We start from the raw sequence: 19,389 nt of genomic DNA on the forward strand, positions 1-19,389 counted from the left end.
CAAAGACTGAAATGCAAGTGGAAATCAAGCTGCTCAACACCCTCAATGCTCAGTTCCAATGAAGTTTCACCTTAGAAATTAAGCATATCCAGTACCTACAGATGATGTTATGTGTCTCTAGAACTGGAAAATAACATCACAACATACATTCTGCATTTTGAAACCAGGCAGTCACGTCCCATCTGCATACAACCTCTTCCATGGGCCCAGCCTTCAACTAGTGAAGATATCAGGAGCATAGACGCTGAGCACAACAGAAATAGGTCACAGGGGGAAGGGAAAAAAACAAACCACAAGAATTATTTCAACACCCCAATTATTTTCATATTTTAAGAAGGAATTTTTTTTTTTTAATAATGCAAACCTCAAATTTTACCCACACACATTCATTTTCCTGATTTATACAGTTATTGCATAAGACTTCTGGTCATTTACATCTTCCAGTACAAGTGACATCAGGTACCACAATTTTGCATTAAATCCTAGTTACACTTTCAGACAATTACACAAATGCAAAACAAAAGTATGACAATTCCCTTCCAAAAGCCTTCTTCGCATTTGTCCAGATGCAAAGACTGCATAATGGAGACATTTGTGATGTTTACGATAATCCCACACCAATTTGTGTTGCTTTGGTAGATTGTAGTGGAATGTATTGGCAAAAAAAAAAAAAAAACCAAAACACACAACCCCAAACAACTTTCAGAGACAAAAAAAAGCAAATTACACTTGTAGACAGATAAGAAGACAGATAACAAGTCGCTTCCTTTTTGGCAAGGCAAAGCTACTTCTCCAAGTATTCAGAAAAGTGGAAAAAATATTCAAGTAAAAAGGTAAAATAGAGTATTGAGCCTCTGTTAGTAAGTGCCAATAAACTGATAGCAGTCATTACATCATGCTTGAAGAAGCAGAAGCCATCCTGACATAAAACCATACTGAGAAAAACAAACCCAAATTTAGAAAAAAAACTGTGGGCTGATGCCTTTATCTACTTGTCATGATATGTGTTCTAAGTGCGTGACTGAAAACAAGCATGGTAACGCCACTGAAACCAGCGCAAGTGAGTTACTGGGTGGATTTTTCTGAAATGTAGAGGAGTGCCAAAACAGAGACAAGATCATGGCTTAAGAGGCAAGATTACAAAAGTAAGGAAAGTTTGCTGGAGTGGCTCAGAGCTCAGCTCAAATTTGTTCTATACATACACAAGTTACAACACACATTTTCCTTGTGCTGTGGAACAAAATATAAGCAGAAGACAAAGAAATAGACAAGAATCACTACACAACTTCTTAATAGTAAGACAGCAATTAAGAAATATGCTTTTGAGCTGAAATGCACCATCACCCCAGATACTGCCTTTCCCTCATGCAGGAAAGAAAGAGAATACGAATGACAAAAAAAAAAAAGGAAGAAAAGTACACAGGATGACTGCTTGGCACTTTTCAAAAATGTTTTGTTTTCTACAAAGGATCAAATAACTTAAATAGTAGCAGCATTTTACGGTCAATTACCTTCTCCAAGCCTTTATCAATACAGAGATGATCACAGCAATGTCCATTTTGGTGATAAGTGTCTCAATGACAAGGCAGCACCCCAAAGGGTAGTTTCATTTTTACTTACAAAAATTGATTTGGGGATTGATTCTATTCTTCATAGTGATTTGCTAGTTATGTGACAAAGATTCAAACAAAACCACCTTTTTTAGAAGAACACTAAGGAATAATGAAAAGCACATGGATGTGCCTTACTGGTAATTCTTCACTTTAGATTTGTTGACAAAATTATTTACCCAAAAAATATTACCCAGGTGAAAGTTAGCAGTATACAGCATGTGGTCATTAAGCCATAAAAGAATGTGATCTTGCAATACTGGTCAAGCACTTTCAGTTCTCACAGACTCAAACAAAAATTTGAACTGCTAAGCACTTTGATTACCCCATTCAGCTATTTTTTCTCCCTTCCTTTTAAGTGAGAGACTCACAGTGATCATGGTGCTACATTCTGGCCAAAGTTCATTCCCCTCAGCTTTTTCATGGAATATGATACAGTGAAGAACAGGACTTGGGAGAAAGTAAAAGGAAGGGGTTCACTAAAAAGCAACATGAGAATATTTACTCTAAAGGAGAGCTCAATTTTACCACACGGAAAACCACGAGTGCAATTGCTCCTTTCAAAGTTGTAACTGCTCTCAAAGTTACCAGCATGATGCAACAAGCACAAACTCTAGATCAAAAACAATGAAAGAGAGGATGTGTGATGTGCGACGCAGGCACTCCCTGTTATTAAGTTGAAATTGATTGTGTTCTGACATGATTTAACTCCTAAAAATTTGGTAAGATATGCTGGTGTTGCATTTCAATAAAAATAGTGTTTCAACTCTCACTACAAAAAGATTAAGGATTTTGTTCTGGTCCTGCCTAATCCATTCATGAATTGCAGGGCACAGCCCTTGCCACACTCGCCTACCAGAAAAGGCAGTTCCATTTTCTTGTGCTGAAGAAATTAGCAGGCTTAGTGGTTACAAAGTTCATGATTTAAAGTGCACTGTCATTTTAAACACACTTTCCCTTCTTAAAAAAAAGAAAATAAAACGTTCTGATACCAACAGTTTATAAAAATAACAGCTGCAATATTCCTCTAAAATTGCAACTTAAAAATCAAGTCAAATTAGCAGGATTCAAATCTTTTTCAAAAAAAGACATGAACCAAAAATAAAAAACCTCTTTCTGCAGAGAATTGCCAAGCAAAACCTTACATGCTGTCCTACAAGCCTCTCTCCTAACAGCACCTCACAGAAAATACGTCCAGTTTCTTCCAGCTGACAACCTCAAGAAAACAGAGGTCTAAATAAATCAGTCCTTCCCACCAGTCACCTACATAACTGCAGGTGTGGGTGCTGGTGCAGTTTTTCCATCAACTCTTCCTCTGTAGGTTCTTCCAAAACATCTCTACAAAGAAAAAGCACGAGTTGTTAGGGGCGGCAAAGGAACTTCTCAGCATTTGTTTTTGCAATGCACGTACTGAGATGCAACGTGTGCTTGTTTCAAGAATGAAACAAAGAATTAAAGTTACAATAAGTTGATGCTCCCTAAAGATGCATCTACTTGCAAGTGATCCATCCTTTACAGATGTGTCATGGAAACCAGCAGCTGTTTTCCCATAAGAAGCAAGGAAGCAATTTCCTGCGCACAGTACAATACAACTGAAGGTCAGTAGATTTGTTTTCCTGAAAAAACTCCCAAATGAGAACATGTTCCCAATGCTACTATTGAATATCCAATGTGCTCCAGAAGTTCCACTTGTGCACGATCATCAAGTATCAACTCACCACCCACAATTTCATAATAAGCCAAGAACATGCATCACTTTCCTCATCTTCCTTTTTCTTCTCCCTCTCAGCACAGTCCCCCTCCCACCAGGCCCCCCAACACCTCTTCTCCCATCATGCTATGGGCAGAAAGCATATAAAGGTTAGGCTTGCAAAACAGCTTAAAGCAGACCTATCTAAAGCATTCCCTTAATTTCTCCAATTAACAGATGAACCCATTTGCTTCAGAGGGAGGAAATAAAAGACAAGCCTTGTATCCTCTTGCAGCCTTTCTATAAAACAGATAAAAAAAAGGTAGAATGATTGTCAAGCCTAATTCCGCTCACCTGAACATTAGTTCAACTGTCCTCTGGTATTCGATATCTGACAGAGGCTCTCGATGACAGCGACGGTCCCACTTGTGAATAAAGTTCTGGAATGTAAAAGGAACAGGAAAGAAATTAAAGGCTGCTTCTAATGACATCAAAAAAAAAAAAAAAGAGGTTATATCAGCTCAATATGTTTGGGGGTAAGGTTTAGGAGGGAGGTGAGGTTTGTTTGTAACAGAGTGGTAGAGCAGTGATTTATTTAGGTATCATCATATTTATTGGCTGCATGTCACTACTTTATTCAAGCTTGTTGTTCAGGAATTAAGTAACTTTCTTATCACACACTGAAAGAACAGTAGAGCAGAAGACAGCCCTGCTGCCTTCTACTCCCAGCAAGGACTGCCTCCCCAACATAACTGTGTGAACTACCCTCAAGAGCTCACCTGCTTTGCATTTTTTCCTCTTTAAAAACCCAACCCAAATACACTCTTAGTCCAGGCATTGCGACTTAAACTCAGCTTCTGGTTTTGTTGTGTTCCCTTATCTATTTTGAATTACTCTGACAAATCAATACTTAGGGAGTAGACAGATGGCCCAGGCAAAAAAAAAAAAAAAAAAAAAAAAAAAATAGTGACATCCTGTTCTCCTGCTACAGAATGCTACATTTTGGCTCTTAGAGCAAACTTGGGCCACAGTCATGAGGAGGTAAGGAGGTAGAAGACTTCAAAGGATTAGACTCCAGCTAGTACAGGAAGTCTTTTCTAAAGCGCTCATAGGCAAGCCTGAGGCTCATCATGAGACTGACACCTAAGTTTGTGTCTAAAAGTTTGCTATTCTGTTTAAAGCAGTAAATTTTAGTTCCGATGCAGTAAACAGCAAGAGCATCTCCATAAGAAGTTTTCATAGGTTTTAAGATGGGGTGAAGTGCCCTCTACAGGTACTCGGTTTCTTCCATTACTTAGAAGTCTACAGTGATTAACCTGGAGGAGATGGCTATCATGAACATTCCCTTCACCATCAAAAATTCAAAAGGTATTTGTATTTGCAGAGAAGTACACATTCATGAGAAACCAGCAGTACTACATGTTCACGGCATTGCTTAAGTACCTACATTTCCACAGCTTCTTTAAAAAACTCTAGAGGATGATCTCTTCAAAATAAGCAACAAGTTTCATTCTTCTAGTGTGGAACTGAACATGGGTAGTAATTCAAATTGGGGTAGGAACGAACACAGGACAACCAAACCAAACAGAAATGTAAGTTTTAAGTGCGAACTTCATTTGCTGACAAATCAAAACGCAAAAAGCCTGCAGCTTGAATAACTAATGCTGAAATGAAATGCTAATGTACAAGAGACAAGCAATTTTATAATACCTAGAATATTTTTCATCCTTACAGAGTGAGCTATAATGACAAATGTACACACCCATTGAAATGCAACCAGGTTTGTGACAAAGTTGCAAATAAAATATACAACTGTCCAGGAAGAAGAAAATGCTTCCTCAATATCTCAGGGGAAGGAAGGCAAGAAAACTGATTAAGTACACACACAGAGAGCCAACATACTTTTCCCAAAAAGTTGTTGGGGTTCTTTTCATCTCCTGTCATCAGGACAGGAAATCAGAACCTGTCTTCGGGATCTAATATGAAATAAACACACTTCCTTACCTCTAGAAGTAAAGCTACGAAGAGATTAACCCAGATGACAGAGGAGATCAACCACCAGGCTACAAAATAGATTTTAGCCCACCTGCAGATCAGATTAACAGACAATAAGTAAAGTAGACAGTAAATAACCTCAGCCTCAAAATGACCAAACAGAGCCATGAAATCACAGTTTTCTTAGAAAGATAATACTACTACTGTCTTAATGTAAAAGGAGGTCTGGAACAAATAAAAATAAAAAAAAAATCTTAGCCTTTCATTAAGTTAGCCAAATAGACTTGCTTCCCCCACTTAACATACCAAATTAAACTCTGAAGGGACAGAAGTCGTACTACTAGAAGTTGTACTGGATCACAGCAAAAGATCCATCTAGATTACTGTCCTCTGAGAGTGGTCAAAAGTGGAAGCACAGGAAATAATGCAAAAACACAGCAAAATACCTATGATGCTACCCCCTAAGTGCTCTCCCAATCTCCAACCATTTGCAGTTCAGAGATTTCTTGAGCTAGAAGTAACTTCCATTCATTGCAGATCCCAATGCGTTTCTTTCATGACTTGTCCAGTCTTCACCAAACCACGTTAAACTTTTATCACACACAACAGCCTGTAGAAGAGCATTCCACAACTTAACTACATGCTGGGTTAACCAGCCAAGGATCACCAGAACAACTCACACCAGAGACTATCCAGTTCATCTTTCAAACATTCCCATCAAGTAAATAAATTAAAATGAAAGATAAGTCAAAAGTTTTGAGTCTACAAAAAAAAATGTTTATCTGTAGGGAAAATACAGAAGCACCCCAAAATTAATCATAGCAATTCACTAACATCTCACTTCTGCGAGATTGGCTCTACAGCAAGAGCCACCCACCCAACACATGCTGCAAGCTCATTAACAATCCATCCACTCTTTTTTGGAACAAAATGACTACCAAGCCAGTTTCCAATTCCTTCTCAATGGGACCATGGCTTTCATGGCATCCACCAAGTGCTAGACCAACCATCAAGTTACACAAGTTAAAGAACAGTCATGGAGTACTACTTCCTATATACCTGAACTGACCCAAAAGAAAGGTAAGTGGCACCCCTCCTACCAGATGGTAGGGCTGTGTGTATAATTCTTGTTCAGTTACCTTACGAGCTAGATTTATATGGGACTTTTTCAGTATTATTACTTCTACTTACGGACTTGAATATCTTGAAAATGCTTCCAAGAAGACTTGCCAGTTGTTTACCACCATCACATCCCAGAGGGTCACCACCGCTGCCTAAATAACACGAGTAAAACAGAAGTTGAGTGGTTCCATCGCACACTTAAGCCTCAGAAAATGAGGGAAGAGACAACAGAGAGGGAAAGAGAGAGAGAATTCAATGATCAGACTCACAGCAAAGTCATCAAAGTTGTTTGGCCAATATTCCAGCTGTTCATAGGTCCCACACTGCAGAGTGCTGTTATCGTATGTTGTATTGATAGCACTAAAAGAGAATTAGAGGCTGATGTGAGCATAGCTTTCTACATATTATATATTAAAAACAAGAGTCTTGTGAAAGCCTTGTAGAAAGTTGTCTATATGGGAGGAAAACAACAGAAGACATTTAAAAAAAACAACTGTTAAAGCTATATAGCAGGGTAAAATTTCAAGCTACAAATAAGCATTCCTGCAGTTCCAATACAGCAAGAAGCAGCAGGAGTAACAGATGAAAAAAGCCTGTTTGTTTAAAAATTAAAAGAGCAGCGGTTCCAAGAACAAAAAGGGGGAAAAAAACCCCAACCAAACAACTCTGAAGTACTGAGTTGCAGATGCTTTTGAAAAACAGATTCTGAGTAATGATGTTTAGAACGTTACCTGATATTTCCCATGGGAACAATGGCACCTTTAAATAGCATTATGCCAGTTATAGCAAATGCATAGAAAACCACCTGGAAGGAATATAAGCAAGTATTAGTTTCAAATATTTCTGTCATTAAACAAGAAAACAAGGCAATTAACATGGAATTCATATTAGTACCACAGCTGAAGGAATTGTGTCAAGAACAATGCCTGAGGCTATTAAAGTGAATACACTTCTCAATGTTTGTATTACTTAACTGTTTGCTCTTACTTTTTAATATTTTATTTAACTTTCAGTTGCTAAAAATGCATTAAATCATTTGACTTTATGACCTACTTTATTTTTCTGTGTCTCAGAATGCTGACTTTTAACTATCAACACTGCAGAATAGTGACTTAAAATGAAAAAATAGTACTTTTCTTTACAAGGAATAATCTAAATATGTGGGGAGCTTTCTGCTAGATTCAGCGAAAATAAGCTTTTACTAAACTTAACTGAAGGACAATACTAAGTCAGTATTTTATATTACATCATCAACTTCTTTAAAAATGTTATATTGGTCTAAAAATAAAGGTTTCAATACCCAAAGGATTTGAGAACATCTGTCTTTTACTTGTTAGAAATGCAAGCCTCTTTTTAAAGAGATACCTTTCACAGTCTTCAGCAGTTGCCTAGGTGATTTTGCAATTTTTATCCTATAAAGATTGTTCTAGAAATAACCTACAGATTCACTCCTCTGAGTCATTTGTCCTAGAACAGCTTGAAACAAGCTGAGTCTTCAAATGAAAATGTCATTAGTCATATTCCTGCATTTTGCTACAAAACAAACCCAAGAGGGAAGTCTGGGAGGAGAAGAAGAGAGACAGCTCTGACCTATGAGCCACAGCACTTTGAACACTACTGGAATAAGTTGAAGCTGAGATTCCACAGCCTGCCAGAAGATGGGGTATTTGGCTTGACAATAATAAAGTTAATTAAGGACATGTCCTTAATGTCCAGCATTAAGGACAGTTCATGCGCTCCCAGGGTATTTCTCAGTTTCAAGAGCAGCTTCCAGTAGCAAGTGTGACTTGCACAGCACAATGGAAGTTGGTACCAACTCAGCTTTGCCCAAACTAGTATCTTTATTTCAAATTGCAACATAAACCTTTCCAGACTGCAACCCAAGGCCCCTCCCCTACAGGTAAAAGCAGAGATTAGTAATGACAAAAACAGGTATTCTGGGTAAAATGCATGCTAAATATATAGACTAGAACAACTTGTTAGACAATACCTAATACACAGCAAATCCTTGGTCTCTAACCATTACTTCAACTTAAGGTATCCTAAAAAAACCACAACTAACAACAAAGCAGCCACCCAGGCGCTCATTTGCTGTACCAGGAAGACATCGTTGCAAAGCCAGAAACTCAAGAGTTGGGAAACGCAGGATTTATGTAACGGACATCACGCATTTTGATCCATCCCTTAATGACATGTTTACAGAGTACATGCTCTACACAGACACACCTAAACCAAGATGGCAGAGGCTTTTAAAAATCGTGTCCAAAAGTGCCATCTCAAGGCCTTCTCAAATGAAAAAAATATTTAAAGTTGTTTTGCTATTTACTTTAACATAAGCAAGCCAGGGTAAGGAAAACGAGGCTACCTTTAGCATCAGATGAACTTTTATTTGAAACTAGAATATCCAGTCTGAGGCAAGCACTCTGAGGAAGTTTTAAATAATCTTTGGAAGACACTCCTGAAGGAAGCTGATAAATGAGGCACTGTCACTGTGCGCAGCCCATAACAAAACCAGCAGTCTGTTGCAGCTTTGCCAGATGTGTCCTGGAGAAGAACTGGCTGACTGAAGCATTACTGTTAACGGTGACTGTCATTCAAAGAACCCGGTTTACTTTATGAAGACATGCTCTTATTATACTGCTAACTGTAAGAAAGGAAATGACAATCTTGCATCATGACTTACCACAAGGATCCCTGCAAAGGCTCTCAAGTTTTTCACCAGATCCAGCAGTGTAGTAACAACCAAAGCCATGAACTAAAACAAAGCAGAACTTTATATGGATGACATTCACCCCACTTCCAATCCATATCATTTTTACTAAAAGGACAAAGAAATAACCAAGCAGGAAAGTGAGATATATCTAAAAGCAGGTCATCCTTTATCCAGTGATACCACCATGAGGTACTTAAAATGAATGAACAATGCTGTGGTCCTCCTCATACACAGACATTACGATAAGTTTTAAATATACACAGGCACTGTGACTTAAAGGGCTATATGAGTAGTAAGGCTAGAACTGGAAAAAGAATCACAAGTGCCCCACAGTGACTGCTTCATATTGATCCGCATAATTTCTAGTCTACACTTTCCACTGACATTATGACCTCTGATTACATCAGATATTTATGGTTTATTGAACTAAGATACAAGTCCTACACCTGACATTAATTTGGGCCTAGCTTTCAAGCAAGTCTAAATGCTGGATTATAATAAACAATCGAACAACTCAAAGTGATTTCAGATTCAAGTACACGTATTCTGGTGGAAATACACATACTGGGAAAATGGAAAAAGGGATTTGTCCTAAATAGCCCTTCACATGATCAAGATGTCCAGCAGTATCTAGTCAAAGCAAGTCTATCACCTCCTGAGTACACAGTTCTTCAAAGATATCATATCCACTCATCTAAGTCTGAAGCACTATGCAAGTTGCACAAATATTTCTGGATGCGTTTTCCCACTTCAGAATACCAGCATCAATCACAGTGACATCAACAGAGCTTCCCTGTCACCTCAACACAGAGAACCAGCTAAAGAGAGAGTGAGTTTGTGAGGTGCTGTGCAATAGTCGGGACAGTCAGAGCCGAGTTCTAATCCCACTCAGGTGCAAGAGAATTGCAGGCTACTGCACGTTATTCAAAAAAGCTTTAATAAAATTTGCAGTTTGACCAAAAAAGAAATTAAAAATGTGGAGGGATAAATAAACACCTTCATATTAGGAATAATCCGCAGGAACCTGAACACAATTAACATGTTCACCAATCGCACCATATCCCACAGGGATAACAAGCCCATGAACTCGGGTCTCCTAGGAAAGACGGAAGAAAATAACAAATCAGAGAAACAGCCCATGACAAGAAAGACACAGTTAAATCTACTGGGCTGCAGGTAACTGTAAATTCCCCACAACTTTTGGTTAGCATCCATGGCATATTAAAAAATTTGGGAAGAAAAAAACACCTTATATGGGTATTCCATGGATGATATGCATATACTTCAAACGACAGCCTGAGTTTTAGCTGACTTTTACATTGGCATGTTGGATGCTTCTCTGCTGGAAAGGTGGGCAGGTGGTGGGGGACAAAAGATGTTAATGAAAAAAATTCCTTGGTAACTCAGATGCTAAATCATGGTTTACATCACCAATATATTCAACTCTAATAAGAAAGTAAATTATTTAAGACAACGCTGCACAGGATGCGTACTCTAGAATAATAGTCACATTTTAGTCCTGTTGTGAAGATGTTTAATCTACAGACTAAGCATTTACCAACAGCACCGTAAGCAGCATCAGGATTTGGAATGACTCATCCAGGTTACAATCTGTTTGCAGTGACTGACACAAAGATCTAACAAGTATTACTGGTGCTTCAAGATACTATTGTAATACAAATGATCGTCTACATTCAAGAATCAAAGGTCAAAAATCAAACCCAAATATAACCAATTATAAATTGAATCATTTGTTAATGCCATTAGATTGTTTGCAATTAATATCCTTATGGCAACCCTTGCTTTTGAGCGATAGGAGGGCAAGAAGTGTTAAAAAATAAACCCATTTCTAGCAGTAACATCTATTGGGTCTCTTTACAGATACTGGCATAAATTAAGATAGGTTCTTACTTGCAACATAACAAATATCCTGAAAACTTAGGGAGAGCCAATATCTTAAGAATGAGCTTGTGTAAACAAAGTATTAGAATGTGTTATAAATCACCCCTGAAAGTAAGATTCAGGAAATCTTCCAGAAGTCCTTTGCTTTCCTCTGCTGTTGTGGTGGCAGCTTTCAAATTTTAAGAGACAATACAATGATTTTTCTGTTTGTTTGTTTGTTTTTGACACTGAAACTAAATCAAGATAGTTATTCAAGAACTGCTTGAACTTAAGGAAACCAAAATACAACTGCTTGCTATTCCAGTATAGGTAAATAATTTAAGCCCATGGGAATATTTCTATTAAATTTTACAGCACAAAACAAAACTCAGACTTCAATCTACACACAGGGCTAAAGGGGCTTCACCAGCTGTTTAGGAATTCATATAGTTGGGTTTATGGACAATCTGATGCTAAAACATACTAGGTTAGTAGCTGGTTGTATATGTTGGACTAAATTCCTTCCTGCATCTTTAGTAAGCATAGGTCTGCTAAGATTTTATTTTACATCAGATTACAAGTAATAAAAATGCATTTCTCTCAGAATAGCTAAACAAAACTCTAAATTTTAGGAAAAATACAGTCATTTTCTTTTACTTATCCATATTGTGTGGCCTCTAGTAACTAAAAGAGTGAGAAATTCTACTAGGTTTGGTAAATTATGGACTGGGCTGACAATGACAGTGAAGGACATAAGCATGTATGAACATGTACAAACATTCTCCTCACCCAGCCCAGATACCGAGCAAAGTGCAAGAGTTCACAGAGATTACGTACCAACCAGGATGAGGAAATCCGTACACAGCAAAAGTTGCAATCTCCAAAACCTTTAGTTAGGGAAGAAGAAAAAAAAAAGTCAAAACCCTACTTTGTAATTCTTAGTTTCAAAAATGACATAAGTTTCTTGACAGGAAACACTTTCAAGAGCTTTAAGCTGCTAATTTGACTCACTTTAAAGTTCTGAAATTGTCATATTTGACTAGGTATTCCCCAATTAATACAACGTATGCACATAATCCAATAGCGACACATAGAAGGATATACAAAGAATTACATTAACCATGAATTTGGCCTCCTCTGCCATATGGGTTTCAGGCTTTTATCAAAGAATGGCAATAATCTTCTGCCACTGTCTTCTTTATTCAATAAGGAAGGTGACTTTTAGCTATGTAACAGACTTCCTTACGTAAGGACTCCAAGAGCTGAATGTTTGCAGATAACATTAAATAGGTTGCTTATAAGAAAGCTCACCTTTCCCATGAATTTTAAAGAAAACCACCTCCAGAAAGTAGACACTGAAAGTATTGTGTACACCCAAAACCATTCAAGCCACTGAAAACTCGGCATACGAGTGCTGAATAAAAAGCAATTCTACTAGCTCTTACAGTTCCCAATCATCCTAGTCAAGAAACCCAGGAATACAGAAGTTAAAAAAAAAAAAGCTTACCAGTAAAATTACAGTCAGAAGTCCATCAAATCTATTGCTCGGGTATGACAAGTATCTTTTCAAGCCCATTGCTAAGATTTTCAGCAACATTTCCAGCAGGTAGTATAGGATGAAGAAGCAGTTGATAGCCTTCACCCCCCCAAAAATAATAATAATTAGAATTATTGACATCTTGGGGAACAGCAGTAATTGGAGGAATACTGTTGGATCTTACCCCCAGGAAGAAGTCATCTCTTTCAGAAGGCTGCTTATCTGCATCCATCACCAAAACCACCTTAAACAAGAAGAAATATTTTATGAATCCACTGCTTTACTGCTGAACAAAACAGATTTTCAAGCGCAAGAACTGTCTTTTCTGCTTTGCACAGACCTTTTCAAGCTTTCACAGCATATATTTTTTAACTGCAGGTATTCTCTAAGACTTTGTATGACTAAAGCCAAACATGGACATTTGCTGCACAAAGTGGTTAACACAACAGAGACCAAAAAACAAAAACAGAACTAAAGTTTGTAGCAGGAGGGAAAAACACCCAAACAACCACAAACCACACACAAAAAACACCAAACCAAAAAAAATCCTTTTTACTTACACAGATAGAAACAATGTTTGCAAGGGCTACAACGTTCCCCAAGTAGCCAAAGTAGGGATGGCCAAAGGCAAACTGTATTTTCTGCATAAAATGGGATTGGTACTCTGGGCTGGGAGGATGCTGAAAAGAACACAAAGGATTTGCTAAGACACAAAGTTTATAAACATTTTAATAATGATGCAAGAAAAAACACCCAGTCTCAGACTGAAGAGATAGACCTTTCAAAGAAAAACTTTTCAAGGCCACATGCTGATTTTGACATTTCAGTAGAAAGGTACTTTCAAGCTCTGGCTATTAGCAGCAAGAGATCATTTCTGATTAGCAAAAGGGTTGGCGATTATGGCACAATACAAGATAACGGCAAAGAAAGGAGATAATCCAACCTTTCTCTAACTCCTATTCCTCATTTCCTTGTAATGAATCTTCCCATTAAACAACATACACACACGGAGCCCTCATCCATTTAGTCTGGCCAAGTCACTTCAAAATGCTGATAGAACAACCAACCATGCATTTTGCATATTTAACACTCCCTGGCAATCCCAAACTAGTGCTGTAAAAGCCCCCAAAGGGATGCCATTTGTGACTGTAAGAGCAATCCATGAACTACTTAAAAATCAATGACACTTGATCACACCCCATGTTCAACATGTTGTGAGGTTTGTTTATACACTTCAAAGCAGAATACTATCATCTATTTTTGTGCGAGACCGCCCTCAACTTACGATATTTTATAAATGATTGTTAGATACATACTTGCTTAATGGCATCTTTGTCTAGTTCTTCAAAGAGCTTCTGAAACTGAGGAGCTGACAGCTGGTCACAGGAGCACATTTTGAGTGACTTCACATGAAAGAGAAACATTCAGGTCAACATCTGCAATAGGTGCATCTTCAAAGATGCCAACACCTTCAGACTATCTTAAAAGTCTAGGAATAGAGATAGAATACAAACCCACACCAAGGTATTAGAGCGAGTTTCAGTATTACTTCGCTTTAACGTAAAACTGCCACAACTGTGGGATTTGTCTCACCTTTTTTATTTTCCCCTCTCTGGGATCACACGCTGCTTAAGAAGGAGCATCCTCTTTAGACACACTTGAATTTTAGTCTCATCTAGTATTGCCATTACTATGTTATGAGCCAAGGAATGAAGACACTATGTCAGTTATCACTGTCTGCAGAAGTTACTACCTGAAGGGACGGAATTATTTCACAAGTTGTGACAGGGTGAAGACACTTCCATAGTGTGCTAAACACTAACTGCAACTGTAGCACACTCAGCAACAAAAGAAATAGTAAAAAACCCACCGGCAACAAGAAGAAAAACTAAAATTTGGATTTGTTTACTTAACTAACAATGCAATGGACAGCTCAGCAAAATTACAGAGCAGGGTGTTTATTTTCAGGCAACTCTGTTTACACATTCCCTATCCCAAACAACAACAACTGGAAGCAATACATGGATACCTCTTCATTCCACTTCCAACCTTCACGGTGGAGCAAGCCAACTGCTGATACTATAACTATCAGCTCTGAATTGTCACTTCCTTTTGGCAGAAGACCTTAAAGTATGGACTTGCAAATCCTGCTGAAACATTCTTCTCAAAATGCAACATTACTTTTATATAATTTTTCTGAAATCACGCTAATAATTTCCACGTCCTATTAGAGCTAAATAATTCCTCTAATCTCTGAAAATCATGGCATGAACTTCAACATTAAGGCTTTAGTTAAGCAAAACCATTCTCCCTGTAGCCTGATACAAGTATTAATGCCTAGAGGGAGCAGCACAGCTAAAATACAATAAAAAAAAAAAAAAAAAAGACATTTTCAAACAGTAGAGGAAGGTCCCTATAGAGAGCAGCTCTAGACCACAGTGAGAAATGCTTTACTACCAGAGAGAAAATAAAGCAAAAGAAAAAAATACCTCTGCAAAACAAGACTTTTCATTACTCTACACCTCTCTCCAGGTGACTGCCTTCATCATCACACCAACCAAAGAAGTAGCAATCTTAAGGTGAAATCCCTGTCTAGAGCCTGGTTTTGTTCTGAAGAGCAAAACAAACAGACACAGAGCTGGGCCTCTGTTCATAAATAAAGCAAGCAGCATAAAGCAAGCTAAACTGAAACCTACTATTCCTAGATCAATGGTGTGATTAAGGAAATGGCAGTTTCCACAGCTGTCTCATCAGAGGGTTCAATAGTCACCAATATAAAGACTAAGAAAATCCAGTTCTTACTCTCATGATGGCTTGCTTGCAGCGAGAATCCATTTCAACTTTCTGTAGCACTTGTTGTAAGGCCCCAACGCTGACGTACGACCTATTTAAAAGAAAACAGGATGGGCCCTGAAACAGGTAAGTCTTGATGACAAAAATAGCTGTTCCAAATGCATTCCCGCCTCTTTCTTTTTTTGAAGAGCAGATAAAATTAGAAGTAGAAATAAAAAGGAAACTGACCCCGTAAGAGTCCCAAACAGTATGTTATAAACATCCAGTTAAAGAAAAAAAAAAAAGATGGGAGCAACAAACTGCCATTTTTCAAGAAGTAAATATATTAAACAAGACAAGATGGCCAAAAATCTGCTCTTTGCTCCTAGGTAATCTACTGTTTCAACACTCTCCACTTACTGTTGTGCATTAGTAGGAGCCTCTTTCAGGGAAGAAAGCACTTCAAATGCAGCCCGGATTCCCAATCGCCTCCTGAAGAGGGAGGACTGAACCGATTTCTGGACAGTAAAAAGACCACAGAGGAAACAATTTACTTAGACTAGTTTAAAATAAATCCAACTAGATGATACAAGTAAGACTGTCAATTATTTGCTCAGCCCTTAGACAACCTACTGCAAGCCTCAGAAATAGGCATATCTGTTCAACTAGAATAATTTTTGAGGAAGGCAAGATACTATTTTCTTTCTCTCACCAGCAAAATCCTCATCATTAGCCACTAGATCTAGTTGTCCACCGGGCCTAACTAGACAGACACTCTGCAGTCTAAAAGGAACACCATGAAGAGTCATAGGCTGAAATCAGTGAAGCCCATTCCTACCAGAAGGGCTTAGAGAAGATCAGGGCTACCCAGCTCCTCACGCGGTACTACCTCCTACGGTCAGATATCCTGATCCTCTGGCGCACACCCCAGATTTGTGATTAGAGATCAGAATAGGAGACTTCCCTAAGCCTCGCTCCCTTCAAGAACTCCATGTACGAGAAGGAAGGAAGCAAACAAACAAGTCTCTGGAGTTCAAGGTTTATTTTTAATTCTGGATTGAACAGGCATATGCCTGTTCTGGAGACAACGGCAACCGCAAAGCTGGAGTATTCACAGAAATTCATACTACTGTGCAAAGAAAAGAGTCAGACAGCTTGACCAACTCCAGCTTCTTGCCAAAAAGAAGAAAGCCAGAGCCACAGTTTTTCATGCCTTTGTTTTTTTTCTCTCCATAGTAATCACTTTCAAACTCAGCTACTTTATTGGGAATCTGATTATGGCACACTCTCACATGGGAAAGAGGAAAATTGAGAAAGAAGGGAAGAAAGAGAGCAGGAGGAAAGGATTACAAAAATCCGTCTTTGCACATATTAGGTTTAAATACCCCTCTTGCACAAGAAGATGGGGGCCATTCCTTCTGTGTAGTACTGCCTCAGGCTTACTATCCAACAAACTCTATCTTCTCTCTGGAGCTCTAGTAGAGCAGCTATTATTTCACTTTAACACCCAAGCCCTCAACTTCACTCCTCTGAAGGGCAGAATGAACTATAAGACTATGTAAGTAAGAGGAAGGAACAAGTCTATATATAAGTAAAGGGGGAAGTAAGTAATGAAGGAACTATAAAACCATATGGAAGGGGGAAATCACACCTAAAAATCAAAACCACCAAGTTTCCCCTGTCACTAAACCTGAAGGAAACTATAGGCATGAGAAAAGACCAGTTGGAACATATGCAAATGGGAACCTCTGTTCATTCCAAGCTACAGAGATCATCACCATACTGGAAACAAAGGGGAAAAAAGCTTAATGTACAGCCCAGAGTTTTAGCTGTCAGACTTCAGTGCTCTTGCATAGCACTACCCTGAGTCAGCTTTACCAAAAACATTACTGTTGAGCTGTGAAGTTTTATAAAAATATGCCAGAGGAGAGTAAAAAATGCCTGTGGAAGTGAAACTGCTGAAGAACTAACCCAAGAGAAAAATTTCACCGTAGGAGTTACAAAGCTCAAATTAAAATCTCAAACAGTTTGAAGATGGCACCTCAGCAAGATCAAGACTCAGCCTGTTCTGAGTAGCAAGAGACTGACAGCTCCCTTTTGAGTGATGACTGTCTGACCAAGATTTAGTTGTCTGCCATCAGTGTGATAACCATTAAAACCTACCCTAGCACTGTGTTATTTCTACTCATCTACTATGTCTGTTAACTGCTAAGTGGCTGTGGTGCACCTTGGGTTTCTGTATTCATTGCTGGAGATAAACCCAGTTCTGGAGATCTCCTGCTGCATCCATGCAGCCACTTCCTTCTGCCACCTATCCAGCCAGTTACTTCTTTTTGGAAAGTCACAAATTTAACCTCTTGGATGAAGTAATCCCAGGCACAAATACAGGCTGGGGGGAGAATGGCTGGAGAGCAGCCCTGAGGAAAAGGACTTGGGAGTGTTGGTGGATGAGAAGCTCAACATGAGCCGGCAATGAGTGCTAGCAGCCCAGAAAGCCAACCACATCCTGGGCTGCATCAAAAGAAGTGTGGCCAGCAGGTCAAGGGAGGTGATTCTGCCCCTCTACTCGGCTCTGGTGAGACCCCACCTGGAATACTGTGTCCAGCTCTGGAGTCCTCAACACAGGAAGGACATGGACCCATTGGAACGGGTCCAGAGGAGGGCCACAAAGACGATCAGAGGGATGAAGCACCTCTCCTATGAAGACAGGCTGAGAGAGTCGGGGTTGTTCAGCGTGAAGAAGAGAAGGCTCCAGGGAGACCTTACAACAGCCTTCTAGTACCTGAAGGGGCCTACAGGAGAGATGGGGAGGGACTATATCAGGGAATGGAACAATACGACGATGGGTAATGGTTTTAAACTGAAAGAGGGGAGATTTAGACTAGATACTAGAAAAATTCTTTCCTGTGAGGGTGGTGAGGCACTGGAACAGGTTGCCCAAAGAAGCTGTGGATGCCCCATCCCTGAAGGTGTTCAAGGCCAGGCTGGATGGGGCTTTGAGCAACCTGGTCTAGTGGGAAGTGTCCCTGCCCACGGCAGGGGGGTTGGAACTTGATGACCTTTAAAGTCCCTTCCAACTCTAACCATTCTATGATTCTATAAAGTACATTTTATTGGAAGTAACCAAGATGATCTTTTGTTTGACTTTGTCTCTGTTTTCTAAAATACTCCCACCTCAGCACATTATAGTTCCACTCAGATTGTTTAACAGCACTATCTCACACACAAAACAAAAGATACTTACGCTATTTCCTGCTAAAGGAATCCAGACTACACTCCGGTTGAAGACTAAACAACGGGCGTACATAATGCAACAAAGCACATCACACAGCTTGTTAATAAAGGAAAAAGAACTTTTAGTGATGAGTTTAATCATCACCACAGATTGCAGGCTCCTTGAACAATATGCAAAAGTACACTTAATTTGTCAGCTTTTATTTCTCTAATATAGACACCCGAGTCAAAAGAGGTCATTGTGTTACACACCAGAGTCACATTCCACAAAAAGGAGAGAACCACATATGATTGGGCATTTTCTAGAAGCACATTGAAGTATTACACAGATGACTGGCATTGCATGGAAAGTAAGCACAGATTCCTTTTATTTGAGGCCAAATACTAGCAAGAATAACTAGTAGGTATAACTGGCAACTGCTTCTGCTACGAGTCAATCACAAGGCTCAAGTCCATCTTTTAGAGGCAGGAAACTGCCCTAATCATGCTGACATCACACCCACCCACCGTGGTAAGGGTGAAATAAAAAATACCAAATGTGAAGATATTTTAGTCAGTGATTTGTTTTCATTGAAGGATTCTAATGTTGTGCTACTCAGAGAAATTAAGTGCTAGGACTTGCAACAATAGCTATTTAAATAGTATAGCAGGTTTTCTTCACAGAGACCGAGTTTAAGTTACTTCTTCACTTGTCCTCGTTCAATTTTATTTTTCTTTTTCCCCCTATAATAGTGGATGTTGCAGATCCCCAGCATACATGGAAGGTTACAAGCAGGTAATTTTGTCATGGAAGGGGATCAAGCTACAACAGCAGAAGGGGAGAAGTACATACATT

At 38.9% G+C, this 19,389-nt stretch overlaps 1 protein-coding gene across 1 annotated transcript in view; it reads right to left on the reverse strand.

Annotated features, from left to right (window-relative positions):
• Positions 1–306: 306 nt before the first annotated feature.
• The window catches only part of TPCN2 (two pore segment channel 2), a 31,178-nt gene continuing 12,095 nt past the window's right edge, over positions 307–19,389 (reverse strand). The window contains exons 11-25 of the mRNA XM_074149372.1: positions 15,741–15,838; positions 15,351–15,432; positions 13,865–13,951; positions 13,109–13,228; positions 12,733–12,792; positions 12,519–12,647; positions 11,849–11,898; positions 10,127–10,226; positions 9,101–9,172; positions 7,149–7,222; positions 6,687–6,777; positions 6,487–6,569; positions 5,305–5,386; positions 3,655–3,740; positions 307–2,948 (exon numbers count right to left, since the gene is read on the reverse strand). Of these exons, the coding sequence (XP_074005473.1) occupies positions 2,870–2,948; positions 3,655–3,740; positions 5,305–5,386; positions 6,487–6,569; positions 6,687–6,777; positions 7,149–7,222; positions 9,101–9,172; positions 10,127–10,226; positions 11,849–11,898; positions 12,519–12,647; positions 12,733–12,792; positions 13,109–13,228; positions 13,865–13,951; positions 15,351–15,432; positions 15,741–15,838 (1,293 nt within the window). The 3' untranslated portion in view covers positions 307–2,869. The remainder of the gene's footprint in view (positions 2,949–3,654; positions 3,741–5,304; positions 5,387–6,486; positions 6,570–6,686; positions 6,778–7,148; positions 7,223–9,100; positions 9,173–10,126; positions 10,227–11,848; positions 11,899–12,518; positions 12,648–12,732; positions 12,793–13,108; positions 13,229–13,864; positions 13,952–15,350; positions 15,433–15,740; positions 15,839–19,389) is intronic.

This window comes from Numenius arquata, chromosome 6, assembly GCF_964106895.1.
Source record: "Numenius arquata chromosome 6, bNumArq3.hap1.1, whole genome shotgun sequence".
Classification (NCBI taxonomy): Eukaryota; Metazoa; Chordata; class Aves; order Charadriiformes; family Scolopacidae; genus Numenius; species Numenius arquata.